Source organism: Coloeus monedula, assembly GCF_965178545.1.
Source record: "Coloeus monedula genome assembly, chromosome: 24".
NCBI lineage: Eukaryota > Metazoa > Chordata > Aves > Passeriformes > Corvidae > Coloeus > Coloeus monedula.
In genome coordinates, this window is record NC_138804.1 from 2825459 (window position 1) to 2846521 (window position 21063).

At 63.1% G+C, this 21063-nt stretch overlaps 3 protein-coding genes across 3 annotated transcripts; 1 reads left to right on the forward strand and 2 right to left on the reverse strand.

Moving 5' to 3' along the window:
* The first annotated feature begins 1457 nt into the window (after positions 1 to 1457).
* GJA4 (gap junction protein alpha 4) lies at positions 1458 to 4402 on the forward strand. Its single transcript, XM_082296547.1, has 2 exons — positions 1458 to 1524; positions 2361 to 4402. The coding sequence occupies exon 2, from the start codon at positions 2381 to 2383 to the stop codon at positions 3407 to 3409; it is 1029 nt and encodes a 342-aa protein (XP_082152673.1). The 5' UTR covers positions 1458 to 1524; positions 2361 to 2380; the 3' UTR covers positions 3410 to 4402.
* A 5493-nt stretch (positions 4403 to 9895) lies between these two features.
* SMIM12 (small integral membrane protein 12) lies at positions 9896 to 10987 on the reverse strand. Its single transcript, XM_082296758.1, has 2 exons — positions 10369 to 10987; positions 9896 to 10231 (listed from the first exon to the last, which is right to left on the reverse strand). Exon 1 carries the CDS (start codon positions 10804 to 10806, stop codon positions 10528 to 10530), a length of 279 nt encoding a protein of 92 aa, XP_082152884.1. The 5' UTR covers positions 10807 to 10987; the 3' UTR covers positions 9896 to 10231; positions 10369 to 10527.
* Positions 10988 to 14146: 3159 nt separating this feature from the next.
* Positions 14147 to 20645, reverse strand: DLGAP3 (DLG associated protein 3; the record flags this gene model as incomplete). The annotated part of the gene is made up of 10 exons (XM_082296397.1): positions 14147 to 14365; positions 14750 to 14893; positions 15085 to 15176; positions 15428 to 15852; positions 16536 to 16621; positions 16730 to 17070; positions 17562 to 17796; positions 17905 to 17971; positions 18507 to 18709; positions 19626 to 20645. 10 exons carry the CDS (start codon positions 20643 to 20645, stop codon positions 14147 to 14149), a joined length of 2832 nt encoding a protein of 943 aa, XP_082152523.1.
* Positions 20646 to 21063: the final 418 nt, after the last annotated feature.

The following is a 21063-nucleotide window of genomic DNA, read 5'->3' on the forward strand; positions in this document are numbered from 1 at the left end:
CTCAACTTGGCTTTTCCAGCCTACCAAGTCCCTGAACCCTCAAGAGGCAACCCGTGTGAAAAATGAATAAAACCCCACAAAATAATGTCCCTGGAGAGAGACTCATGTGTACCTAAGCAGACCCAGGTAAGGCAAGGGCAGCCCTGGAGCTCTGCAGGTGGTGGTGCCACAAGCACGGACATCACAGCAGCACACAGATCCTCCACGCCCAGCAGCTTCTCTTGGGCCCTGCAGCTCTGCTGGGAGTGAGGGCACTAGTTGGTGCCAGCCAAGGCTGGTGTCACCCAGTGCAGCACCAGTGCTCCCAGCTCACTGTGCCTCACACATGCACAGTCCCGAACACTGCTTTCTTTTGTACCAAGAAACCAAAGGAATTCTGGGCTCCGTGGTGAGAGCTCTCTTCATGTACTCAAAGTAATGACAGAGGAGCAGGGCTCCGGTCTGTTGGCAACTGCTTTGCTGGCCCAGTTTGCACAGTTTGCTAAACCAGGGTCAGGGCAGCTTCTCCCCCTTGGCTCACACTAGCACCGAGCCATGTCCTGCCCAAATGCCTTTGCTGGCTCTGCTGCTTCCCTTGGTGCCTCTGTGCCCCCACTCACCTCAGATGTACGTCACACAAGGCACGAGCTACTGATCCAAATAGCCAATAAATGTCCTGTTCAGAGACACCAGGATCTCCTCTGCATGCTGGAAATTGGGGGACTGGTGAGGGCAGAAGACATGGATTTGCAGACGTTCCCCAGGAGCCCACAGCCACCTGAGCTCATCCACCTGAGCTGGGCATTGGTCGAGCCCATGGCCAAGCTCACGTCTGCCCGTTCCGCCTCTCCTGGCTTGTCATGCATCGTTAAACTTTAATTCAGCAGAACCGCTTGCTGACCCCCAAGGAAATCAAGGAGGGATGAGTATCAATTATTTACTAAACCTTGATAAATATTACAATAAATAGAAATGATTTCCATTTAATCTCTCCTTAAGCAGCGCTAGCGCAGGGTCCACTGTTCCCAGCTCTGCTCAGCCTGCCCGCGTTTCACAGCCCCACGAGAGTGTGGGGTGTGCTGAGACCCCCGACAGCAAAGCTCTGTCTGGAACCCGCGGTGGGGTTCCCGGCCGGGCTCCAGTGGGGCTCATCCCGAGAACCGGTGGGATGCGGGATCGCGACCGGTGGGCTCCGGTGGGGCTCAGCCCGGGAACCTGCGGGATGGGGGCCAGGCACCGGTGGGGTTCATTCCGGGAACCGGCGGGATGCGGGACCGCAGCCGGGTTCCGGTGGGGCTCCAGCACCACCCAGCGCCCGCCGCGCCGCACGGACCCTCGGGGGCAAACCACGAGCGCCGCAGCCGCGGTCCGGCCGAGGCGGGCAGGGACGGAACATCCCCGGGGAGGAGTACGGACTCGGCCCCCTGTTTCCTGCCCGTACTCCTCCCCCGACTTCCCCGGGCCCCGTACAACCGGAGACACCCCGTCCGATCCCTCACACTCAGCGCGGCCCAAGCCCGGTGGGACGTGCCCGGTGCGGCGGAGGTGAGTGCGGGCACCCGGGACCGCTGGGGCACCGGGACCACTGGGGGACACCGTGCTGGGGACGGGGCACCCCCTCACCCCGCTGCGGGGGGGGGAGTGTTCCTTTAACGGCACAGCTGACACTTCTGTGCTTAATTAGCAGCGGTTAATGAGGAGCCGGGGCTGCGGCTGCCCTCTCCCTCCCTCACAGCCGAGCTGAGCGCCCGCGGGCTGCGGCCTTGGTTCCCCGGAGTGGCAGCAGGGTGGCGAGCGGTGCCGGGGGTCCTCTGGTGAGGGGAGGGTGCTGGGGCTGGGGTTCATCTGCAGCAAGGGAGCTGGTGGGGGGGCTATCCGTTCAGTTTGGAGTGAGCCCTGAATAGACATCGGGGTGGCAGCTGTACCCCAAGGAGTTGTGCTTCCCCTCTGGACCATCCTGCTCTCTGCTTTTTGGGAAATTTGTGAGCCCCCAGCGTGCCTCCTCTCCAGGTGCTATGACCCTGAGCTCCCTGGGAAGCCCCAAAACAGTCCCTGGTTGTGGGCTCTCCCCAGAGCAGCCAGGACAGCCACGAGCTGTGGGCGCTGCTGGGAGGGGAGAATCCCTGTGATGCTACTTCTCTCTTAGCCCCATGTTCCTGCACAGGGCAAGGCTGTGTAGGAGGAGCCTTCTGGGGCTCCTAAATGCTACCTGGAACCCTCCCTCCCTCAGAAGTGGGATGGTCCTTGGTGGGTTTGCTGGGACACTCTTCAGAGCAGCTATATCCTGAGAAAGCACAGGGTTTAGTTGGTCACATCTGCCCTGTTCTCCCCAGCGTGGAAACAGGGAATTGATGTGGCTGCTCTCTTCTCTCTGCTGGCAGAGGCAAAGGGTTCCTAGAAGATGAGTGACTGGGATTTCCTGCAAAAACTGCTGGACCAAGTCCAGGAGCACTCGACCGTGATCGGGAAGATCTGGCTCACTGTGCTCTTCATCTTCCGCATCCTCATCCTGGGCTTGGCCGGGGAGTCTGTGTGGGGGGACGAGCAGTCGGATTTCGTGTGTAACACCAAGCAGCCGGGCTGCACCAACGTCTGCTATGACAAAGCCTTCCCCATCTCCCACATCCGCTACTGGGTGCTCCAGTTCCTCTTTGTCAGCACTCCGACCCTGATTTACCTGGGCCACGTTGTCTATCTCTCCCGGAAGGAGGAGAAGCTGAAGAAGCAGGAGAGTGAGCTTCGGGCTAACCACAGCAAGGACCCAAAGATCGAGCAGGCCCTGGCAGACGTGGAGAAGAAGATATCCAAGATCTACATGACAGAGAGTGGGCGGCTCAAGATCCGAGGGGCGCTGATGTGGACGTACATCATCAGCGTGATCTGCAAGAGCATCTTTGAGGCCGGTTTCCTCGTGGGCCAGTGGTACCTGTACGGCTTCTCCATGGTGCCCCGCTATGTGTGCAAGAGGGACCCCTGCCCCCACCAGGTGGACTGCTTCATCTCCCGCCCCACTGAGAAAAGCATCTTCATCATCTTCATGCTGGTGATGGGCCTGATCTCCTTAACCCTGAACCTCCTGGAGCTCTTCCACCTCTGCTGCAAGAACCTGCTTAGCAACATCAAGAAGGCGTCAGGGCCCGCTGGACCAAGCCAGGACACCTTTGTGGATGACATGGTCTCGAGTCCCTACGCACCCAAGCACTACCCCTTCCTGCCCATGGCCGAGAGCCACGCACCCTCCTACCTGACCTACCACAAGCTCTCCAGCGAGCAGAACTGGGCCAACTACCGCAATGAGGAGAACCTGGCCCTGGCCAGTGGCAGGCCCCTGTCGGACCCCCACGCCCCCCAGCCTGCTGAAGCCTCTGCCCCAGAGGAGAAGCCAGGCAGCCGGCCCGGGAGCTCAGCCTCCAAAAAGCAATACGTGTAGTGCCGGGCTGGCCCCGGCTGGCAGGGGGACCTTCCTTGGTCCCTCGTGCCTGCAAAGGTGCTGGCTGTGGGCAGGCAGCTGCCTCCTGCCTGGTGCTGTGCCATGCACATTCCCCTCTGGAGGCTCCAGAGACCTGCCTGTCCTGGGACGGGATGCTCGGGAGTGCGGCCGTGGAGCGCAGCCTCCGCTCTCTCCAGTTTTCCCCACAGACCCTGCAAGGAAGGAAACTGCGCAAAGTTCCCTGAGATGCCGTGTCCTGTGTGCCTTGCCACGGGAAAGAGAAAGCCCTGGAGCAACGCTGTGGAACAGGCTGTCCCCGAGGCCATGGCTGGAGGCTGCTGGCCATTGGGAGCTGTGGCTCAGCCGGACCCCAGAGCCAGGAGCGCAGCCATGGGAAGCTGCTCGTCTCCAGCCTCCACACAGAGCAGGCTGAGCTGGTGACTGCCGGGAAAAGCTGGGCTGGGGCAGCGTTGACAGATCCTGGCCACCAGCCCCATCCCATTCCAGTGGCCCTGGCACCTGCCCAGGGTTTGCTGCAGGAGCTGCCCCCTCCCCATGGGACACAGAGGGGTTAAGCCAGCTCTGCTGTGACCAGCAAATCCCAATGGCTGCAGGGTCACTGTTGGGTGACCCAGGAGTGTGAGTTCCTCCCCTCCCGGTCCTGGGCTCTTTCCCATGGGATGTGTGCCTTTAAGTTATTTTTAACCTGCTGGCCTGAGCACGGAGCTTTCTGCCTTAAAGGTGCAGTTTGCAGGGACTTTGGGGAGCTGTGTCCAACCTGGTCATGTGCCTTGGAGCCCTGTGGGGTTTAGGGAGGAATCAGCCCAGCACCTGTTAGTTTGGGGGTTATTGGATTTTTATTACTTTGCACTAGTCATCTCCTGCTGTGGGCTGAGGGGCCAGGGGGGATGGAAGAACCACCTGTTGTCACAGGAGCTGTCACCCCGACTTCCCCAGCCCACTGATGCTGTGAGAGGGGATTGTCCTGCTATGACCAAGGGGCTGCAGGTCCTGTGTGACCCAGGTGTGAGTGTGGGATGTGGGCACTGCTCTCAGCACTGTTTCCCTTCCCCTGGCAGACTCTGTGTTGCATCTTGTTGAATAAAGTTGGATGAATGAGAAAAGGTGAAGGTGGTGTGACTGTGCTTCCTGCAGCCTCCAGCTTCCTCTGGGAGGACAGGTGAGGGTTTGGGGCTGAGGGAGGGACAAATGCTGTCCTGTGGGAGTGAAGGGTCTGGGGTGGAGGGGAAAGTGGACACCCAGTTGTGCTGGAGGTGTCACTCACACACTGAAACCTGTGTGCTTTGGCCTCTTGTCCCCTTGAACCCAGTCTCAGCTCAGGGTTTTGACAGAGCTGTCACGTCCCAGGCTCATGGTAGTCCAAAGCAGAGCTCAGCCCCTCTCCCTTCACTGCAGATAAACCCAGCAGAAGCCATGGAGCTGCTCATGGCTGCATAATAGGTGGAAATGAGCTGCAGATAAAGGCACACAATGTAGCTGGGGCTGTTGTTTAGTTCCCCAGTCAGTCCAGGCCAGAGCAGAGCCTTCTCTCTGTCGAGGGCCTCCCCAGTGAGGGTGGGACAGGCTAAAAATACCCTGGAGAAAATGAAATATGGGTGATACGGGGCAGTATCGCTGCCATCGGCCACTGGAGGAAATGAGGAGGGAGGCACCCGGCTGTGCTGCCCTTGGGCTGGCAGCCGAACCCACCCTTTGCTTCCTCCCTGCTGGGGATAAGGGGGGTGAAACCCCCCGGGGTGGGCATCTGGGGTGCACACCACCAGCTCCCAGCTCTTCCCTGTGCCCTCCTGGAGGATGCTGGGGTAGATCCACTGTGGAAGAACCCTGCCCTACTCCCAACTGTCTCTGGAGGGACCCTGCCCTGCTCCCAACTGTTGCCCAGCTGGGACCTCCCAGGATGCCCAGGGTAATGGGAGGCCACATCCCAGTGCTCCCCAGGTATCAGCAGAGCCCTGCAGCTCTGGGGGGAGCAGCTCAGCGTGCTGGGCCAGAAGGAAATGCCCAAATGAAGGAGAACGGAGCAGCCGCACCATGTTTACCCACCTCATTGTCCCCGGGTCACCTCCGCTCTCCTGGACTCCTATTTTTGTTGGCACTGGGGGAGCATCACGCTTTTCCTAGCAAACCTGCAAGGTGGAAAACAAGACAGCCGAGACCCCCCTTGCCTGGACACGGTGCCCGGGTGCTGCACAAACACAGCTCCATGTCCTACTATTGTTCCTGTGTTGTGACAAAGTGGCTCGGGGCAGCTGCAGTGACCCCACGCCGCCGGGACGCGCTGCCAACAACAACAGCAAGGGGCTCACCTGCGGGCCAGGCTGGGGAGGGGGCAGCAGCAGGGCTGGGGTTGGCAGCAGCCCCTCAGAAGGTGGGCGGGCAGCCCTTAGGCAAATAAAAGTTTGGAGCTGATAAGAACCCAGGCTGGCCCGGCAGAGCCCTTTGGCACAGCCCAGGGACAGATAGTGGCCGGACGGACACGCAGGGCCTTTCTCACACCTCCGCACTCCCTCCTGAGTAAACAGGCCCCTCCAGTCCTTCGTGGGAATGGCACTCGCTCCCCTGACACCCAGCCCTAGACGATGATGCTGAGCCCCATGTTGGCACAGGGAGCCTGGGGGCTGCGTTGAGGAGTTCTCCATGGGCACCCCCAGAGTTAGGAAATGCTTTGAGGCAGCTCTGCCAGTCGTGGAGGGAGCACACAGTCCCCAGAACCCCAGTTCCTGCTGGGGGTGTTGGTCTAACACCAATCACAGTCCCCAGGAGCCCTGGGGCTCCTCTGCAGGGAGGCTTCTGCCCTCCTCCCAGTCCACACTGGCCACTCCCTGCTCAGCTCTGCCATGGCCTAGGACAGAGGGCTGTCCTGCCTAAAAGGCTTTGCCTGAGATGCTGGCCAAGCACCAAGAAGTTTATTTTTAAGCTTTCCCAGCATACAGCAAACAGTGAGTGTCTAAATCTGACCGACTCAGGAGAGCCGAGGTGGGAGCAGAATCACAGCTGAGGGGGAGGAAGGGCAGAAAGCTGGGCAGAGGGGTGCCAGGCAAAGCCACAGCATGGCCACACTTGCCCACAGGGCCCTGTCAATTCCTGGGTGTGTCCTCAGGGGGAGTGGGAGCAGTCAGGAGCATCTTCCTGGGCCAGGCACAGAGCCCTGACCCCAACACTCTATGCCCACAGCACCCACCATTGGGGCAACCCCAAACCAGAAATAATCCTGCTCTTTCCAGTCGCTGCCAACGGTGCACAGCAAAGGAAAAGCAAACCCCACGGAGCTCCCTTCCTCCCCGGGGCTATATTTAGCCCTCCACGCGCGGGCATGGCAGACAATGCGGCCCTGTGTGAGAACCACAGGCGGAGGAAACGCGCTCAATAGCTGCATCCTGACATTGTCACTCACCCCTGGCTGTTTCCTCACATGGAGGCACCAGGACTGCGGTGCTTGGCACCCTGTGCCCACCCTGGGATGGGTCCTAACCCTGCCAGCAGCACAGGGCATCATCCTGATGCAACACTGGGCAAGCGGAGGCTGCTGCCTGCAGAGCCAGCGGCTTTTTGTGGCATGGGAAGGTCGATGTGGCCTAAAAACAAGGACCCACAGTGGTCCTGGCATGCTGGGAATGGGGAATCAACCCTGAGCTGTACCTGCAGGAAGACCCAGTGCTGAATGGGAACATGTTACACTGTAGCTGTCCCCAGCCACGGCTCAAGGGACGTGACTTGGTGTAGAGCAGAGCTGCTCCTCTCCCACGGCACTTCAGAGCTTTTGCTGGCCACAGAAGGAGCCACCAGACACAGCATGGAGGGAGCCATAGCAGGAAGCGACACATGGAGTCTGGGAAAGACTTGGCTGCTCTCAGGAAAAGGGCAAAACCAGAGCCTGGGAAAAGCCTTAGCTGGGAGGGAGCAGAAGTCCCCAGGGGCTGTGGGGGACACGCTGAGGGGATGTTCTGTTTGCTCTCCAGCGCAGCTGGGGTGAGCACCCGCCATGTCCCGGGGCTGTGGGGACACCGTGCTGTGGGAAGGTCCGGGTGTTCCGGGGTCACCCCACTATGGGCAGGTCCAGGCCGTCCTGGGGTCACTGCACTGCGCCAGGACGGGACACCAGAGTGTCAGTCCCTGCAGGCCCCTGTTCTCCCCACCAGCTTCCACCCTGCTCCTCTCCTCCCAAAGCATCATCACTCCCGGCCTTGCAGGAAGGGCCCAGATGGCCTTGGGCCCATCCCTGTGCCAGTGCAGGGTCACCTCATCCCCAGCCCTGCACAGCTGGAGCATCCCCGCTCTGATCTAACCGGACATCCACGGCAGCCACCCAGGTGTGCCGGATGGCCAGGGGGATCTCACTGTACCCCCCACACAGCAGCTGTCCCGGTCCTCTGAGCTACCCCAGTGAGCTGGGGCACAGCTCGCCCCTAGCATCCTGCCTCTGGAAACCACCACCTGCTCCTCTCATGAGCTGTTCACGATGGATCCTGGGAGCAGGGCAGAGGGTCTGTTGGCAAGCTGCAGCTGCCCTCGGGCACTGCAGTCAGCCTGACCCTCCATGAAGCTGGGGCAGAGCCATCACGGGCTGGGCTGGGACTGGGAGCACTTGTGGCTGCCAGATCCATGGCACCGTGCAGTCACAGCCAGCCCCGGGTGCAGGGACATCCCTCAAGCTGGACAAGCCTTGGAGGCTGCTCTCACACTCAACACTGGCCTCCTGGCCAGGAGTGGGACTCCTTGCTGGGGGAGAGGGTCGCTGCAGGCAGGGCTCCCACAGCAGCACCCAGCTGTTCTGTGCTGGGAACAGCTGGATCACAAACCCCCTGGACCAGACCGAGCATTTGCACATGAGAGGCTGAGCGCAGGCTCGGTAGGGCAGGGGCTTACTATAATGGTTTATTCAGCAAAGCTTCCTCTCGCTCTTCGTGAGCCGCCGTGGCTGCTCTCCCCAGCCCTGAGAGCTGTCCGCTCCTATTCTTGTCCCGCCGGCACTTCCCAAGCGGCACATTGTTGGGATTCAATGGGAGGAAGGGTGGGTGTACAGCACCGAGGGCTTAGGAGAAAGGCAACGGGTCTGGGAAGCAGCTTCACCCCTGTCCCAATGCCTGCGGGAATCCACAGACCTGCAGCAATGCCGGCGGATGGACAGGAGTCCCCAGACACACGGAAAACAGCTGGAAGTGCCACAGGCAGGGGGTGGGAGCAGGGCAGGGGCTGCCAGCCAGGTCCCATCAATGCCCAAGCTGTTACCATCAGGGCTTAGTCCTTCCTCAGGGCATCACTCTGGCACTGTGCTGCAACAGCCTCCCCGACCGACACTGTGTGGGCCCGGGGCAGGAAATGGGGCAGCAAGGCCCCCCCCAAAGCCCGATTGTGCCCAGCCGGCCCTGGGAACAAGAGGATCAATGGGCTATAAACAGCCGGGGGAGCCGCTCCGGCGCGGGGTGAACAAAGGCATTTCAGAGACAGCTTCCGAGCTAGTCCCAGCTGGGAGAAGGAACGGGACCATTCCCACCCCAGCACCACAATAGGGAACAGCCATCACCCCACAGCCAGGCTGGGAAAGCAGGAGATGAAGGGAAGGGGCTACTTCAGGGGACAGTGCCAGCCTGCCAGGGTGACAAGGTGGTGGCACTGTGAGCCCAAGTGAAGGAGGTGGCAGTGGGACAGGTTGAGACTGGCTCTACATCACACCCAGGCTCCTCCTGCACCTTCTCCCCCAGGCTCAGCTGCCCTCGCAGCAAAGGTTGGAGCATTCCCGGTGGTGCCGGGCCCTGAGCCCAGCCGAGGGCAGCGATCCAGCCCAGGACTGCAGCTCGGGAGGCAAACAGAGCCGGGAGCACGGCAGTAAAGCTGTCAGCAGGGCAGGAATGGCCCCGGCCGGGGGCGCAGGACGGCGCGGTGTGAATGCTGACTGGCTGCTGACCTCGGCGCTCGCACCGGGCCTGGCAGATTTATCGTCCCCGGGAGGGGAAGGCCAGCCCGGGGCAGAGCCGGGGCCTTGCTCAGGCACCACGGGAAAAAACAAGCCGGGAGGCAGCGATAACCCCGGCCCTGGCCCTGCTCAGGCAGCTCTGGGGTTGTCCCTGCTGTGCCAGCAATGCCTGAGCCTGCAGGGGACACTGGCCACTGGCTCCAGCGCTTGCTGCCAGCCTCTCCCTGCTCAGCACCGCAGTGGGATCCCTGTCCCTTGGGACCCCACCCTATGTTGTCACAGCCCTTCTCCTCAAGATGAAGAGGTCAAAGGGAAGCAGATGACACAGCTGGGGGAGTTGGGAGGGAGGCACAGCCACAGCACGGGCTGGGAATTCAGTGCCTCCCCCTCCTTCCTTGCCCACCACCCTTCTGCCAGGCCTGGAGGTCAGTGCCCAGCGAGGGACAGCAATGGCATTTGTCCCACTGCAGGAGCTGCTTCTTGAACATACAGGGAGCAGAGACATGCTCTGAGACAGGGCTGGGGCTGTGCTGATGCAGATGACACAGAGGCCCGAGGACTGACAGAAGTTTATTGTGCAGAGGGCAGAGATCTCCCCGTTCCCGACACATCGCCACGTTCAGAGCACCACGATGGGGCAGGAGCAAGACTTTCACCTCCCCCTGTCACCGTTGCTGGGAGGGATGATGCAGGGAGGGGGTCCCCAGAGAGCTCCATGGCTGCTGGAATGGCATTGTGGCGTGGGGCTGTGCTGGGGTTCATCAAGAGCCACAGGGGATCTGGAAGCAGGTCAGCAGTTCTTCCTGTCACTGGCAGTCAGCCTGACCCCATCCCATGGCACTCAGGTCTAAACTTCTTCTATCTTCACACCATAGAAGAAATCAAACCTGAGGAGACACAGATGGAACCAGGCCGAGAGTGTTTTGTGGTTCAGGAGCCAGGCCTGGTGAGAGCTGAGGAGTTTCAGACTCGCTTCATCTCCACACAGGGCTCCTTGCCCGCTCTGCCACGGAGCTCTGGGTACCTTGAGCAAATCCATAGGGTGGGCAAACCTGACCCTCCGAAGGGCCCGGGAGGGTGAGGAGCAGCAGGTACAGGAGGGAGACTGGTGGAAGCAGTGCAGGTGTCAGGGGAGTCTCCAGCAGCCGCTCCAGGGCACTGCCTTTGCCCAGATCACCCTTTATTAACTCTTTTCGGGGCGGTTCCTGTTGAGCACTGCCCGAGGGGCGAACTCCAGCTTGTCCTTCAGGCTCACCACCTTGGTCAGGTCCTCGCCCGCGATCTCCTGCAGCTTGCGGTCCTCCCGCTGCTCCGAGATGCTCTTCTCCTCCTGGGCCGTGGGCGGGGGGTCTCCGCGCAGGAACCACTCCAGCTGGGAGCCCACCAGCCCCACCACGAAGGCCACCGGGAAGGTGACGTACGGGGCCTTGGAGCGCACGGCCGCCCACAGCACGGACCACATGCCTGCCGGGGGTGGGACGCGGCGGTCACCGGCCGGGCCCGCCCGCACCGGCGCCTCAGCGCTGGCCGCACGGAATGGGGACCCGCGTGGGCCGCGCCGGGACCCCCGCCCGGGTCCGCAGGGACCCCCGCCCGGCCCCGGCCCCGGCCCCGGCCCCGGCCCCGGCCCCGCTCACCCGGGCCCGGCCCCGCCCGTTCCGGTCACGGAGACAGCGCTGCCGTGAGGGGCGAGGCGGGGAGGCGCTGCCCCCTGGCGGACAGCGCGGGAACCGCAGCGCTGGAGGAGCGGCACCGGCTGGGGACACGGGGGGGGGACACGGGGGGACACGGAGGGGGAGTAAGGGGGGACATGGGGGGACATGGGGGGACAGGGGGGACACGGAGAGGGGACACAGAGGGGGGCACAGAGGGGGAGTAATGGGGAACACGGGGGGGAAATGGGGGGACATGGGAGGACAGGGGGGACACGGAGGGGGAGTAATGGGGGACACGGGGGGGACATGGGGGGGGACATGGGGGGACAGGGGGGACACGGAGGGGGAGTAATGGGGGACACGGGGGGGACATGGGGGGACATGGGGGGACGGGGGGGACACGGGGAGGACACGGAGGGACATGGGGGAACAGGGGGACACGGAGGGGGAGTAGTGAGGGGACACGGGGGGACACGGGGGGACATGGGGGGACACGGAGGGGGAGTAAGGGGGGACACAGAGGGGGGGCACAGAGGGGGAGTAATGGGGGGACACGGGGGGACATGGGGGAACACGGAGGGGGAGTAAGGGGGGACACAGAGGGGGGGCACAGAGGGGGAGTAATGGGGGGACACGGGGGGCACATGGGGGGACGGGGGGACACGGAGGGGGTGTAATGGGGAACACGAGGTGGGGACACGAAGGGGGGCATGGAGGGGACACGGGGGGAACAGGAGGGGGAGTCATCAGGGGAGACGGGGGGAACACGGGAAGCCACAAGGAAGGACAAGGGGGGATGACGGAGGGGAGTCGTGTGGGAGACAAGGGCGTGTCACGGGGGGAGTCATGCGGGAGAAGGCTGGGGGAAGTCACAGAGAGACACCCACGGGGGTGTCGTGGAGAGACATCCACGGTGGTGTTATGGATAGGTGTCACGGGGGGAGCCACGGGGAGACACCCACAGGGAGAGACCCCTGGGGAGAGTCACGGGGTGTCCCCCACCGGGAGACACACAGGGGGAGTCACGGGGGTGTCCCGGGGAGGAGAGCCACAGGGAGACGTCCATGCAGGAGTCACGAGGAGCGTCACAGAGACATCCACGGGGGTGTCACAGGGAGTGTCATGGTGGGAGACTCACGTGGGGAGTCACAGGGGGAGTCACGGGGGAAGCCATGGGGAGAGATCCTCTGAAAGACACCCACAGGAGGAGAGCCATGGGGAAAGTCTCACAGGCAGAGACCCCACTGGAAGAGACCCATGGGGAGACCCGTGGGAGGTCTCCATGGGGAGATCCATGAGGAGACTTGGAAAAGGCCCTCTCCCACCCTACGGTCACCAATTCCCCACCCCTCAGACACCCATTTCCCACCCCACGGACACAAAAGGACGGGAGACAGGTGAAAGGCGAGCCCGGTGCCGGCCATGTCCCCGCAGGGAAGTGGCCGCTGGCCCGGAGTAACCAAAGTCATCTTTATTAATTGCGGCGGTTCGTTACAATAAAAAGGGAGCCACGTGTCACGGTCACTGCACGGCGCTGGCCAGGGTGGGGGCCGGGGACCCTTCCCAGGCACATCCCTAAATCCGGGGTGCAGGGGGAGTGGGGTGGGGAAGGGCCTTGGGTGTCTGAGTGGGCGCTGCCGTCACGGAGGTGTTTAGCACCAACGGACCCCCAGGAGTGAGGGACTCCAGCGAGGCGTCCCCCAGCTGCCTCTGATCCCACCGCCCTGCCTGAGGGCCTGGGCGAGGTTTGGACCCAGATTTCGGGAGCTACCTGCACCCACTGGCCCTGCCCTGGGGGGTGGCTGGTGATGCTGCGTGGGGCTGCTGGCGTGGCAGGGTGAGGGACAGAAGTGGGGTCCTCCCCCCTCTGCCACCAAAAGGGACACTGAGGGGGACAGGATGCTTGGAGAACGGGGATAAGGACAGGGATGAGGCAGATGCAGCCTCCTGCCCCACCACACTGCTCTGCCCTGGAGGGGACTCTCCACCCTGTTCCTGGCTCTGTGCACAGTGATGGGGGAGCTGGGAACAGCCACATCCCAGAGTGTTCCTTGGCCCTGAGAGGCATCAGGTACGTGACAGCCCTATCCTGGGGTGTCCCATCCCCACCCCCATCAGGGGAAGGTGTGACCCCCTGAGGGGGTCTCTAGCAGCCCCACACTCAAGGGGCAGCTGCTGGCCATGTCCACACTCCCATCCCACCCACTGGTGCCAAGGTGTGGTCCTTGTTAGTGCAGGTGGGAACGGGCGCACTAGAGAAGCATCTCCCACCTGCAGCAACGCACAGGGACATTATTCCCTGTCCCTGACTAGTGCCACATTGCAGAGGTGCTCCCAGACTCCAGGCTGGCAGGAGAGAAGGACAGACAGATGAGGGATGGACTGAGGGAAAGGAGGACTGAGCAGGAAGGGGAGAAGCGCGTGACGATGCTCCGTGCGAGGGAAGCGGGGCGGCTCGCCGTGACCGGGGGTCTTTGCTGCTCTGGCCCGTCCCACCAGGCAGGACACAGCGCTGGTCACGTGTAGTTTCTGGTTTATTCCTTGGGTTATATTTATATATGTATATAGGGGAGGGAGCCCTGGGTCCCCACGGCACCTGAGCCGCAGGCGGGGGGAGCAGCGAGGGGACCCCTTTGTCCCTGCCACGTCCCAAAGCCTTGTGCCGGCAGGGCAGGGCTGGGGGGCTGTGGCTGGGCAAGGGCTGGGGCCCCTTCCTTGCCACACACCAGGGGATTGCACTGAGTACAGAGAGGCGGGGGGGCCTGCCCGCAGCCCCCTCCCCTCCAGCCTGGCTGGGCCAGGTGCTGAAGGTCACCTCTCTTTGGGTTGGGATGCAGGGGCGGGTGTGCAGAAGGGCTGGGGAGTAGGAAGGGGACAGAAAGCTGGGACACAGCCCCAGGGAGGGCAGAGGGAGGGAGAGCCCCGGACCCCAGGAGAGGCTGGCAGGGGCATGCGGGCGGGGGGGCAAGGGGATGGGGCAGAACCGGGCTTTGCGTTCACCCGCCGTCGGATCCACGAAAGGGCTAAGATAGAAAAGAGAGAAGCTGTGAGTGGGGCCAAGAGCTGCCCCAGGGTGTCCCCGCGGCCCCCCATCACAGTGAGCTACGGCCGCGCCGTCCAGTCCGGGTAGAAAAGCGGAGGCTGCGGTCACAGCCGGGTCTGCGCCTCGGGGATGTAGATCTCGATGCTGTCCGCGCTCTCGGTGGCCGAGCTCTGGCGGAAGGAGGCCGCTCGCTTGGCTGCCAGGAGCCGCTTGCGGGCCTCCTGCCGCTGCCGGTCCACCGAGTCCAGGGAGCGCTCCTTCACCGGGTGCACCTTGGAGCGCGGCGGCTTCTTTGGTATCGGGGGAGGCACCTTCTTCTCCTCCTGCACAGACAACAGAGGCTTCAGGCTGGGACCTCCCGTCAATGGGCATCCCAGTGGCCTCGCAGCAGCTGCTGCTGTGGGTGCCAAAGCCAAAGTCACGGTGAGAGGCTCCACAGACCCTCCCACAGGCTGCAAGGCAGGACTGCACATCCCTTCATCTGTCCCATGCCAGGACCCTGCCCGGCCCTTTGCAGGCCACTGGGATGTATCAGTGGGAGAACAGCCCTTCTCTAACCTCATTTTTTCCCAGCTCTGTTTTTCAAGGATTCACTAAAGCAGCCACCAGTGAGAGCCCAGCAGTGGTTTGGGTGCAGAGGTGCTTGGGGACGAGGAGGGAGGGAGAGGTGACAGGGACGAGTGCCAGTGGCAGAGCCCTGCCCTTACCTTGGGCTCCATGATCTTCCACCCGTTGGCCTTGAGCTGCTGGAGCTCCCCGAACTTCATGCTGACATCCTCAATGGAGAGCTGCAGGAGGTCCCAGAAGCCAGCCAGGTCTTGGAAGGTGGGCACAGGGAATGCGTTGGGATCCTGTGGGGGCAGAGGGACAGAGTGTCATCCTTGTCCATCGGTGGGACATTGGCTCCGCTGGCCATGGGGCCATCCCACCCCCCGGTGCTGGGGGCTCTGTGTCCAGCTCTCCTCCATGGTGGTACACTGGCTGAGGGTGTGAGACACCCCTGCCCCACCGCAGCTGACCCCCAGCACCGCTGCCCACTCACCATGTTCTGCTGGCAGAGGCGGTAGAACTGCTGCACCTTCTGGGACATGAGGAGCTGGGCACTGCCCACCGCGCTCCGGATCTTCTCCAGGACTGGGGGGGAGAGCAGACAGTCACGAGCAGCTCAGAGCAGCTCAGACCCCTCCGACACATCGTGTCTCTTCTCTCCTTCAGACCCCTCTAGCCCCAGAGGGTTTCCCGGTGTTTCTTGCCCTCACCCAGCCTCTTCAGCCGTGTCAGGGAAGATGCTCCAGAGTGGGAGCATTGCAGGACAGTGACTGTGCCCCCCCAGCTCTCCAGGATCCCCAGCCCCTCTTTTCACTGCAACACCCCACCCGACTCACTCTCCTCGGGCAGGTCATAGTCCTCCGCCTCCCTCTCCATCTGCTGGCACCAGCCCTCCATCTTCTCCACCTCTGCCTGCAGCAGTTTGATGAACCACTCCCCATCGCGGTGGCACGGGGAGGCGCGGCCGGAGTCGGGGAGGCTGCGGGAGCCCCGCTCTATCCAGGCGTCCCGCCGGGGCACCTCCACCGTGTCGTACTGCAGCTGGTAATCCTCGCGGTACGCCCACTGCCCCTGCGTGTGCACCGTCTTGTACACGGCGTACTGCCGGCCCGACTCGGGCTCCGAGGAGTGCCGCTGGAAGGGCCGCCCAAACTGCAGGGCTTTGTCCTCGGTGGCCACGGCCAGGCCGGTGAAGCCCTCGAGCTCCAGGTCCGCCTGCACGCCCGCCGTCACGCTGTTGGAGCGCTTGAAGCGCGCTCGCCTGCGGAGAGAGGGAGAGCGTGGGGACCCTCGCAGCCAGCGGGGATTGTCCTGACCCCCCCCCCCATCAGGTACCACAGGGGCAGGGTGAGGGATGCCCACAGGCAAGATGATGATGGGGATGCCGGGGTGGATCCCGGAGCATTTAGGGCCACAGGGAAAACCCTGAGCAGCTGCAATCTGCCAGTCCCTCATCTCCTCTGCTCTTAGCTTGTTTCCATGGCTACCAGCACTGGACCGAGGATAGAGAGGAGCATGCACGGGACTGCATGGGCACAATGCCGGAGCTCCCCTCCTGCAGGCCATGAAGGTTCTGGCACACCTGGCATTCCCATCCCAGCCAAAATGTCATGGGTAGCTGCAGAAGTGCCCAAAGGTTCATCTGCACCTGGCATGGGCTCAAAGCTAAGGGCTGAGCTCAGCAGAGGAGACCGAGCACAGGGCAGGAAGAGGGCAGCCTCTTCCCTGGGCAGCAGAGAGGGCAAAGGGAAGGCCAGATCCTGCCCCAGGTGGGGGCAGCTGGCCTGGGATGGGTATGGTGCTGAGCTCTGGGGTTTCAGCCAGAGCAGAGGGAAAAGATGCTGTGTGGTAGTGGTGGTGTGCAGAGCTCAGGAAGCCGCTGGGAACCCAATGCATCAGTGCAGTGAGTGTGGCAGGTCTCAGCCCAGTCCAGCCATGTGGTACCTTTTGTCTTCCTCCACCTGCACCCCAATGGAGTGAAATTCCCTCTGGCTCCGGCTCTCCGTATCCGAGTCAGAGACGGCCTCAACCTGCCAAGGGGCAGAGGGAGAGCGCTGGAGGGCAGCCCCAAGATGCAGCGTGGAGGCTCAGCATCGCCCACACCACTCAGGCAGCCCACAGGGAGAAGCGGAGCCCACCTGGACGCCGATGGACGGACGCCACTTCCGCTGCCGAGCCAAGCTCCGCAGCTCCTCCCGGCCAGGGATGGCCTTGATGATGAGTGTGGAGGGCTTGGGAGCGGCGCGGGGCTGGACCGGGGGCAGGTCGAGAGCCACGGCCGTCACCTTGGAGCTCTCCAGGCTCTCGGCCGAGTTGCAGCGGGCCGTGGCATCTTTGGACCAGGCGGGGCTGCGGGCGACCTCGCTGGGCAGGTAACTCTCGTGGGTGGATTCGGTGCTGCTCTGCGCCGTGACGGAGATGAGAGGTTTGGCTTTGGTTCCTGGAGGGATGGGAGGTGGAGCTTTTCTGTAACTGAAGGCTGTTGTGGGAGAGGCGCAGGATGAAAAGGCACGTGAAAACACAGACACTTGCTCATTGCCCGTCACCAACAGGGGCCCCGGGGAATGCTGCCCATCTCCTCCCACAGCACGGGGCTCATGGCCACACAGGGTTTGCCCCTAAGCTGGGTTAGATCCGGACTGGAGCTCAGAGGGGCTGTTTGGCCGGTTTTGGGGGTTTGAAAACACCCCAGACCCACACTGGCCACATTGCTGCAGCACCCAGCAAGGGGCAGAGATGGGGACAGAAGTAGAGGGAAGGAAGGAATGGCAAATGGGTGCTGGGGACACAGAGCAGCCCCCTGACTGGGACTGAACCACCAGCAGGACGCTCACACCCTGTGCCGGGCACTATAGGGGTCGAGGGACAGGAGGAGGGCAGCAGCAGCCCTTGGCAGGTGCCCAGGTGAGCAGGCAGGGAGATGTGGGGGTCCCTCACGCGGCCAAGCCCTCACCACCCCCCAGAACTCACAAGTGCTGGGCTTCAGGATGCTGCTGGTGATGGGCGGCCCAGGAGGGGCCGACATGGAGAAGAGCGAGAGGCAGTCGTCGTCCTGGGAGCAGCCCGCCTGGATGGCCCGCAGGTAGCTGTGGCTCCGCATGCGGAAGCAGCCGGGCAGGTCCAGCGCCTCCACGGCCTGCGACTCCACCTCGCCGAAAACCGACTCGCAGACAGCCTCAAACTGGTGGTTGAGCTCGTCGTTGATCTGGGGAGAGCGGTGGATGAGGCTCAGCCAGGGCAAGGGATGCTCAGAGCGACATCCACCACATCCTTGCCCCCACCTGCCCCGTAGCACCTGTGCCATGGAACGTACCTGGCCGGTGGTGAAGGAACGCCCGTAGCTCTGTCCCCGCGGGAGCATTCGCGGTGGCGTGCAGCAGCTGGGACAGTTACAGATATATGAATCAGAATAGTGCCTACTTGCAAACCTAATGAGAGACAGTGGGAATAGAAGGGATAGCACCAAAAGCAACACATTCCAGCAGAGCATTCGGAAACGCAGCCGCAGCGATGCTCCCGACGGACACCGCTGCTGTCCCCACTCCTCACTGCCCCCAAAACTGTCACCCGCTGGGACTGGAGCACGTTCCAGTCATCGCCCTTTGAACATGCCTCCTCTCCCCATGCTCTGCATGTGGCTGCAGCAGCAGATCCCCCCAAAGCCCAGCACAGCCAGGTCCCCCCCAGTGCCCTGACACAGAGCAGGGACAGGGCTCGGTGCTGCTGCACTGGGGAGCACAGCTTTGAGCAGGGACAGTGACATGAGTGGGGACAGTGCCATGAGTGGGGACAATGCCATGAGCAGGAACACTGCCGTGAGCAGGGACATGCCACTTGTCCTCCCAGGGAGCCCCGGCCCATGGCCCCACTGCTGCCTGCAGTGCTGGGACGGGGCCGGGAGGCAACAACCCTTACTTGGTCCTGGCCTGGTCGGCGCTGGAGGAGCGGCGGTAGCTGTCTCGCCGCGTGGCCGCCCTGGGCAACACTTTGGAGCTGATGTCCGAGTCGGCGCTGTCCTCGTCGCCCATGGCCTTGATGTAGCTGCCGCTGCGCATCCGTCGGCACGGGATCTCCCCGTCCTTGCCTGCCGGGTACCCGCTCCACTCGTCCTGCGGCACCTGGAGCAGGAAGCAAGAGTGGGAGGATGCGGTGGCCGGGGTCCCACAGGTGGGATGCAGAGCCGAGCCATGTGCCAGCCGAAGCCCATCCCAAGTCCAGCATGTGTGCCCGGCTCCCCTGCCCTCCCCACGCACCCCAGAGCTGCAGGGACAGACCCTGGGGGCTCTGACCCCTTTGGAAAGCCCCAAAATCCAGGAGAGCAGTTCCCTCCTGACAGGCACAGCTCCCCATTCCCACAGTGTGCGGTGGCGCAGCAGGTCCCACCTCACAGCCCCCCCGACAGGAGCGTCTGGGCCAAATCCCACCCATGCCAGTACAGCACCCGCCTGACGTATCGGGCACCAGTCCCGCCACGTGCCGCTGACGCCAGCACCACGGGGTCCTTACAGGGCAGTGGCAGGGGGATGGTGTCCCCCAGGGCCCACAGTGAGGGTGGTGGGGCCGGCACCCTGCCCCGATGCCCCCGCTGCCAGCAGAGACTGGCCCTGGCCACCCCCACCCCCGGCCAGCACGGCATTGCTGCTCCCTGTCTCCTTCCCCCGGGAAAGGGAGAGAAGAGTTAATTAGCTTTTAATTGGAAGGGGGGTGACCTAGAAGGGAGCCTGGTGATGAGGCAGGCAGTGGCACCCAGCCAGGCACACAGGCAGGATAAAAGCGGCGAGAAGGGAGCAGACACAGGGCTGCTGGTGGCCCTGAGCTGACAGAGCTGGTCTGACCCCAAATCCAGCACAGGGCAGAAGGCAGCAGATGGGCTTCAAGGGGACAGCAGGGACCAGCACAGGAATGGGCACTGGCGACACGGAGCAGATCTGGAGCATCCCCACAGCACCCTAGGCTGCTGGATGGAGGGTCCCAGCCCTGGCTCGCCCCATGGCATGGTCAGCCCCAGTCCCCTCGCCCTGCCCAGCCCCTCACCTGCAGGTACTGGTACGCTCGGTCTTTGGCCTTTGCTTCCTGAAGCATCAAGGTCTTCTCGGTGCCGCCGGCGCTGGGGTAGGCTTCACGGGCCTGGCTGACGGTCATGGTGTGCCAGGCACTCCTCTTGAGCGTCTGACCATCCAGAGACATGGACATGCCGGCACAGGCCAGGCATTTTCCTTCCCCGCCGCCCTTTAGACTCTTCAAGGTCAAGTCTCTGAAGGCACTTTCGGGAGCGTCCACGCAGTACTGGGTGCCCTGGTCGGCGGCGTGCCGGCCGGACACCATGTAACTGCTGTCGCTGTCCAGGTTGTCGTCGGAGCTCCACCAGCCCAACATCTTGGACCGGTGCCGGGAGTCCACCTTACGGTCCTTGCTCTTGCTGCGTTTGCCATGGCGGGACTGGTGGTGGTGGTGGTGATGGTGGTGGTGGTGGTGGTGGTAGCCGTCCCCGCGGCCGTCCATCTTGGCGCCGTTGTAGTCCCGCTTGGCCGGCGCCTCCAGGGAGTGGGACTTGGCAAAGAGCTTCTGGACGGAGTGGACGAGGTGGCGGATGCGGCTGGGACTCTCGCTGCGGGGCTCGGCGCCGCCGGCCCGGGGGTACTGCAGCGTGTGGAAGCCGTCGTGGTGCAGCGGCAGCTGCTTCTCGAACTGGTCCAGCAGCGTGGGGGGCAGGCGGTTGATCTTGCTGGCAGGGTGGGCGGTCGCCATGCATTCGTCGCAGGAGTCGTAGGGCTGCTGCGCGTGATGCATCCTCGGGAAGGTGCTGCTGGCGCTGACGGAGGGCGGCTCGCTCAGGGGCCCACCCGGGCACTCGCTGGCCGTGCCGGGGCTCTGCGCCGGGCAGTAGGGATGCTCCAGGGAACACGGCTCGCTGGGGCTGAGCAGGTACGGCGGCTGGCCCTCGGGGCCGTGCGGGATGTAGTCGGCAGGATGCTCGCAGTCCTCTGGGATGCAGCGGCAGCGGTGGCCGGAGGAGGGCTGTGTCTGGCTACGCTCCCCATGGTAGCCCTTCATCATTTCAGCACCCACCCCATAGCGTCGGCATCTCGCAGGGATGTCCCTGCGGGCTCATCTGTGGGGACAGGGACAGGCAGAGTGTCAAGATCCCCTCTGCACCCCACCACCAGCAGAACACTGGGGCTACCTCACAGGAACCAGCTAAGGAGGCTGGGAAGCTTCCAGGGCCGGATTCAGCCCTGGGTGAGGCCCTGTGAAGCACCAGAATCCTGGCTCTCCTCGTGGTGACAAGAGCACAGCGCCTGGGCCAGGCACCGTGGGTCAGCCTCAGTTCAGGTGCTCAGAGGGGGCAGTGGGAAGGAGAAGGTGCTGCCGGCAGCGATGCAGGCAGCAGGGCCTGCAGACGGCGAGGGAGGACACGCTGCCATCAGCAGATCCGTGTTTTCTTCTCCAACACCAAATATTATGAAGTGTT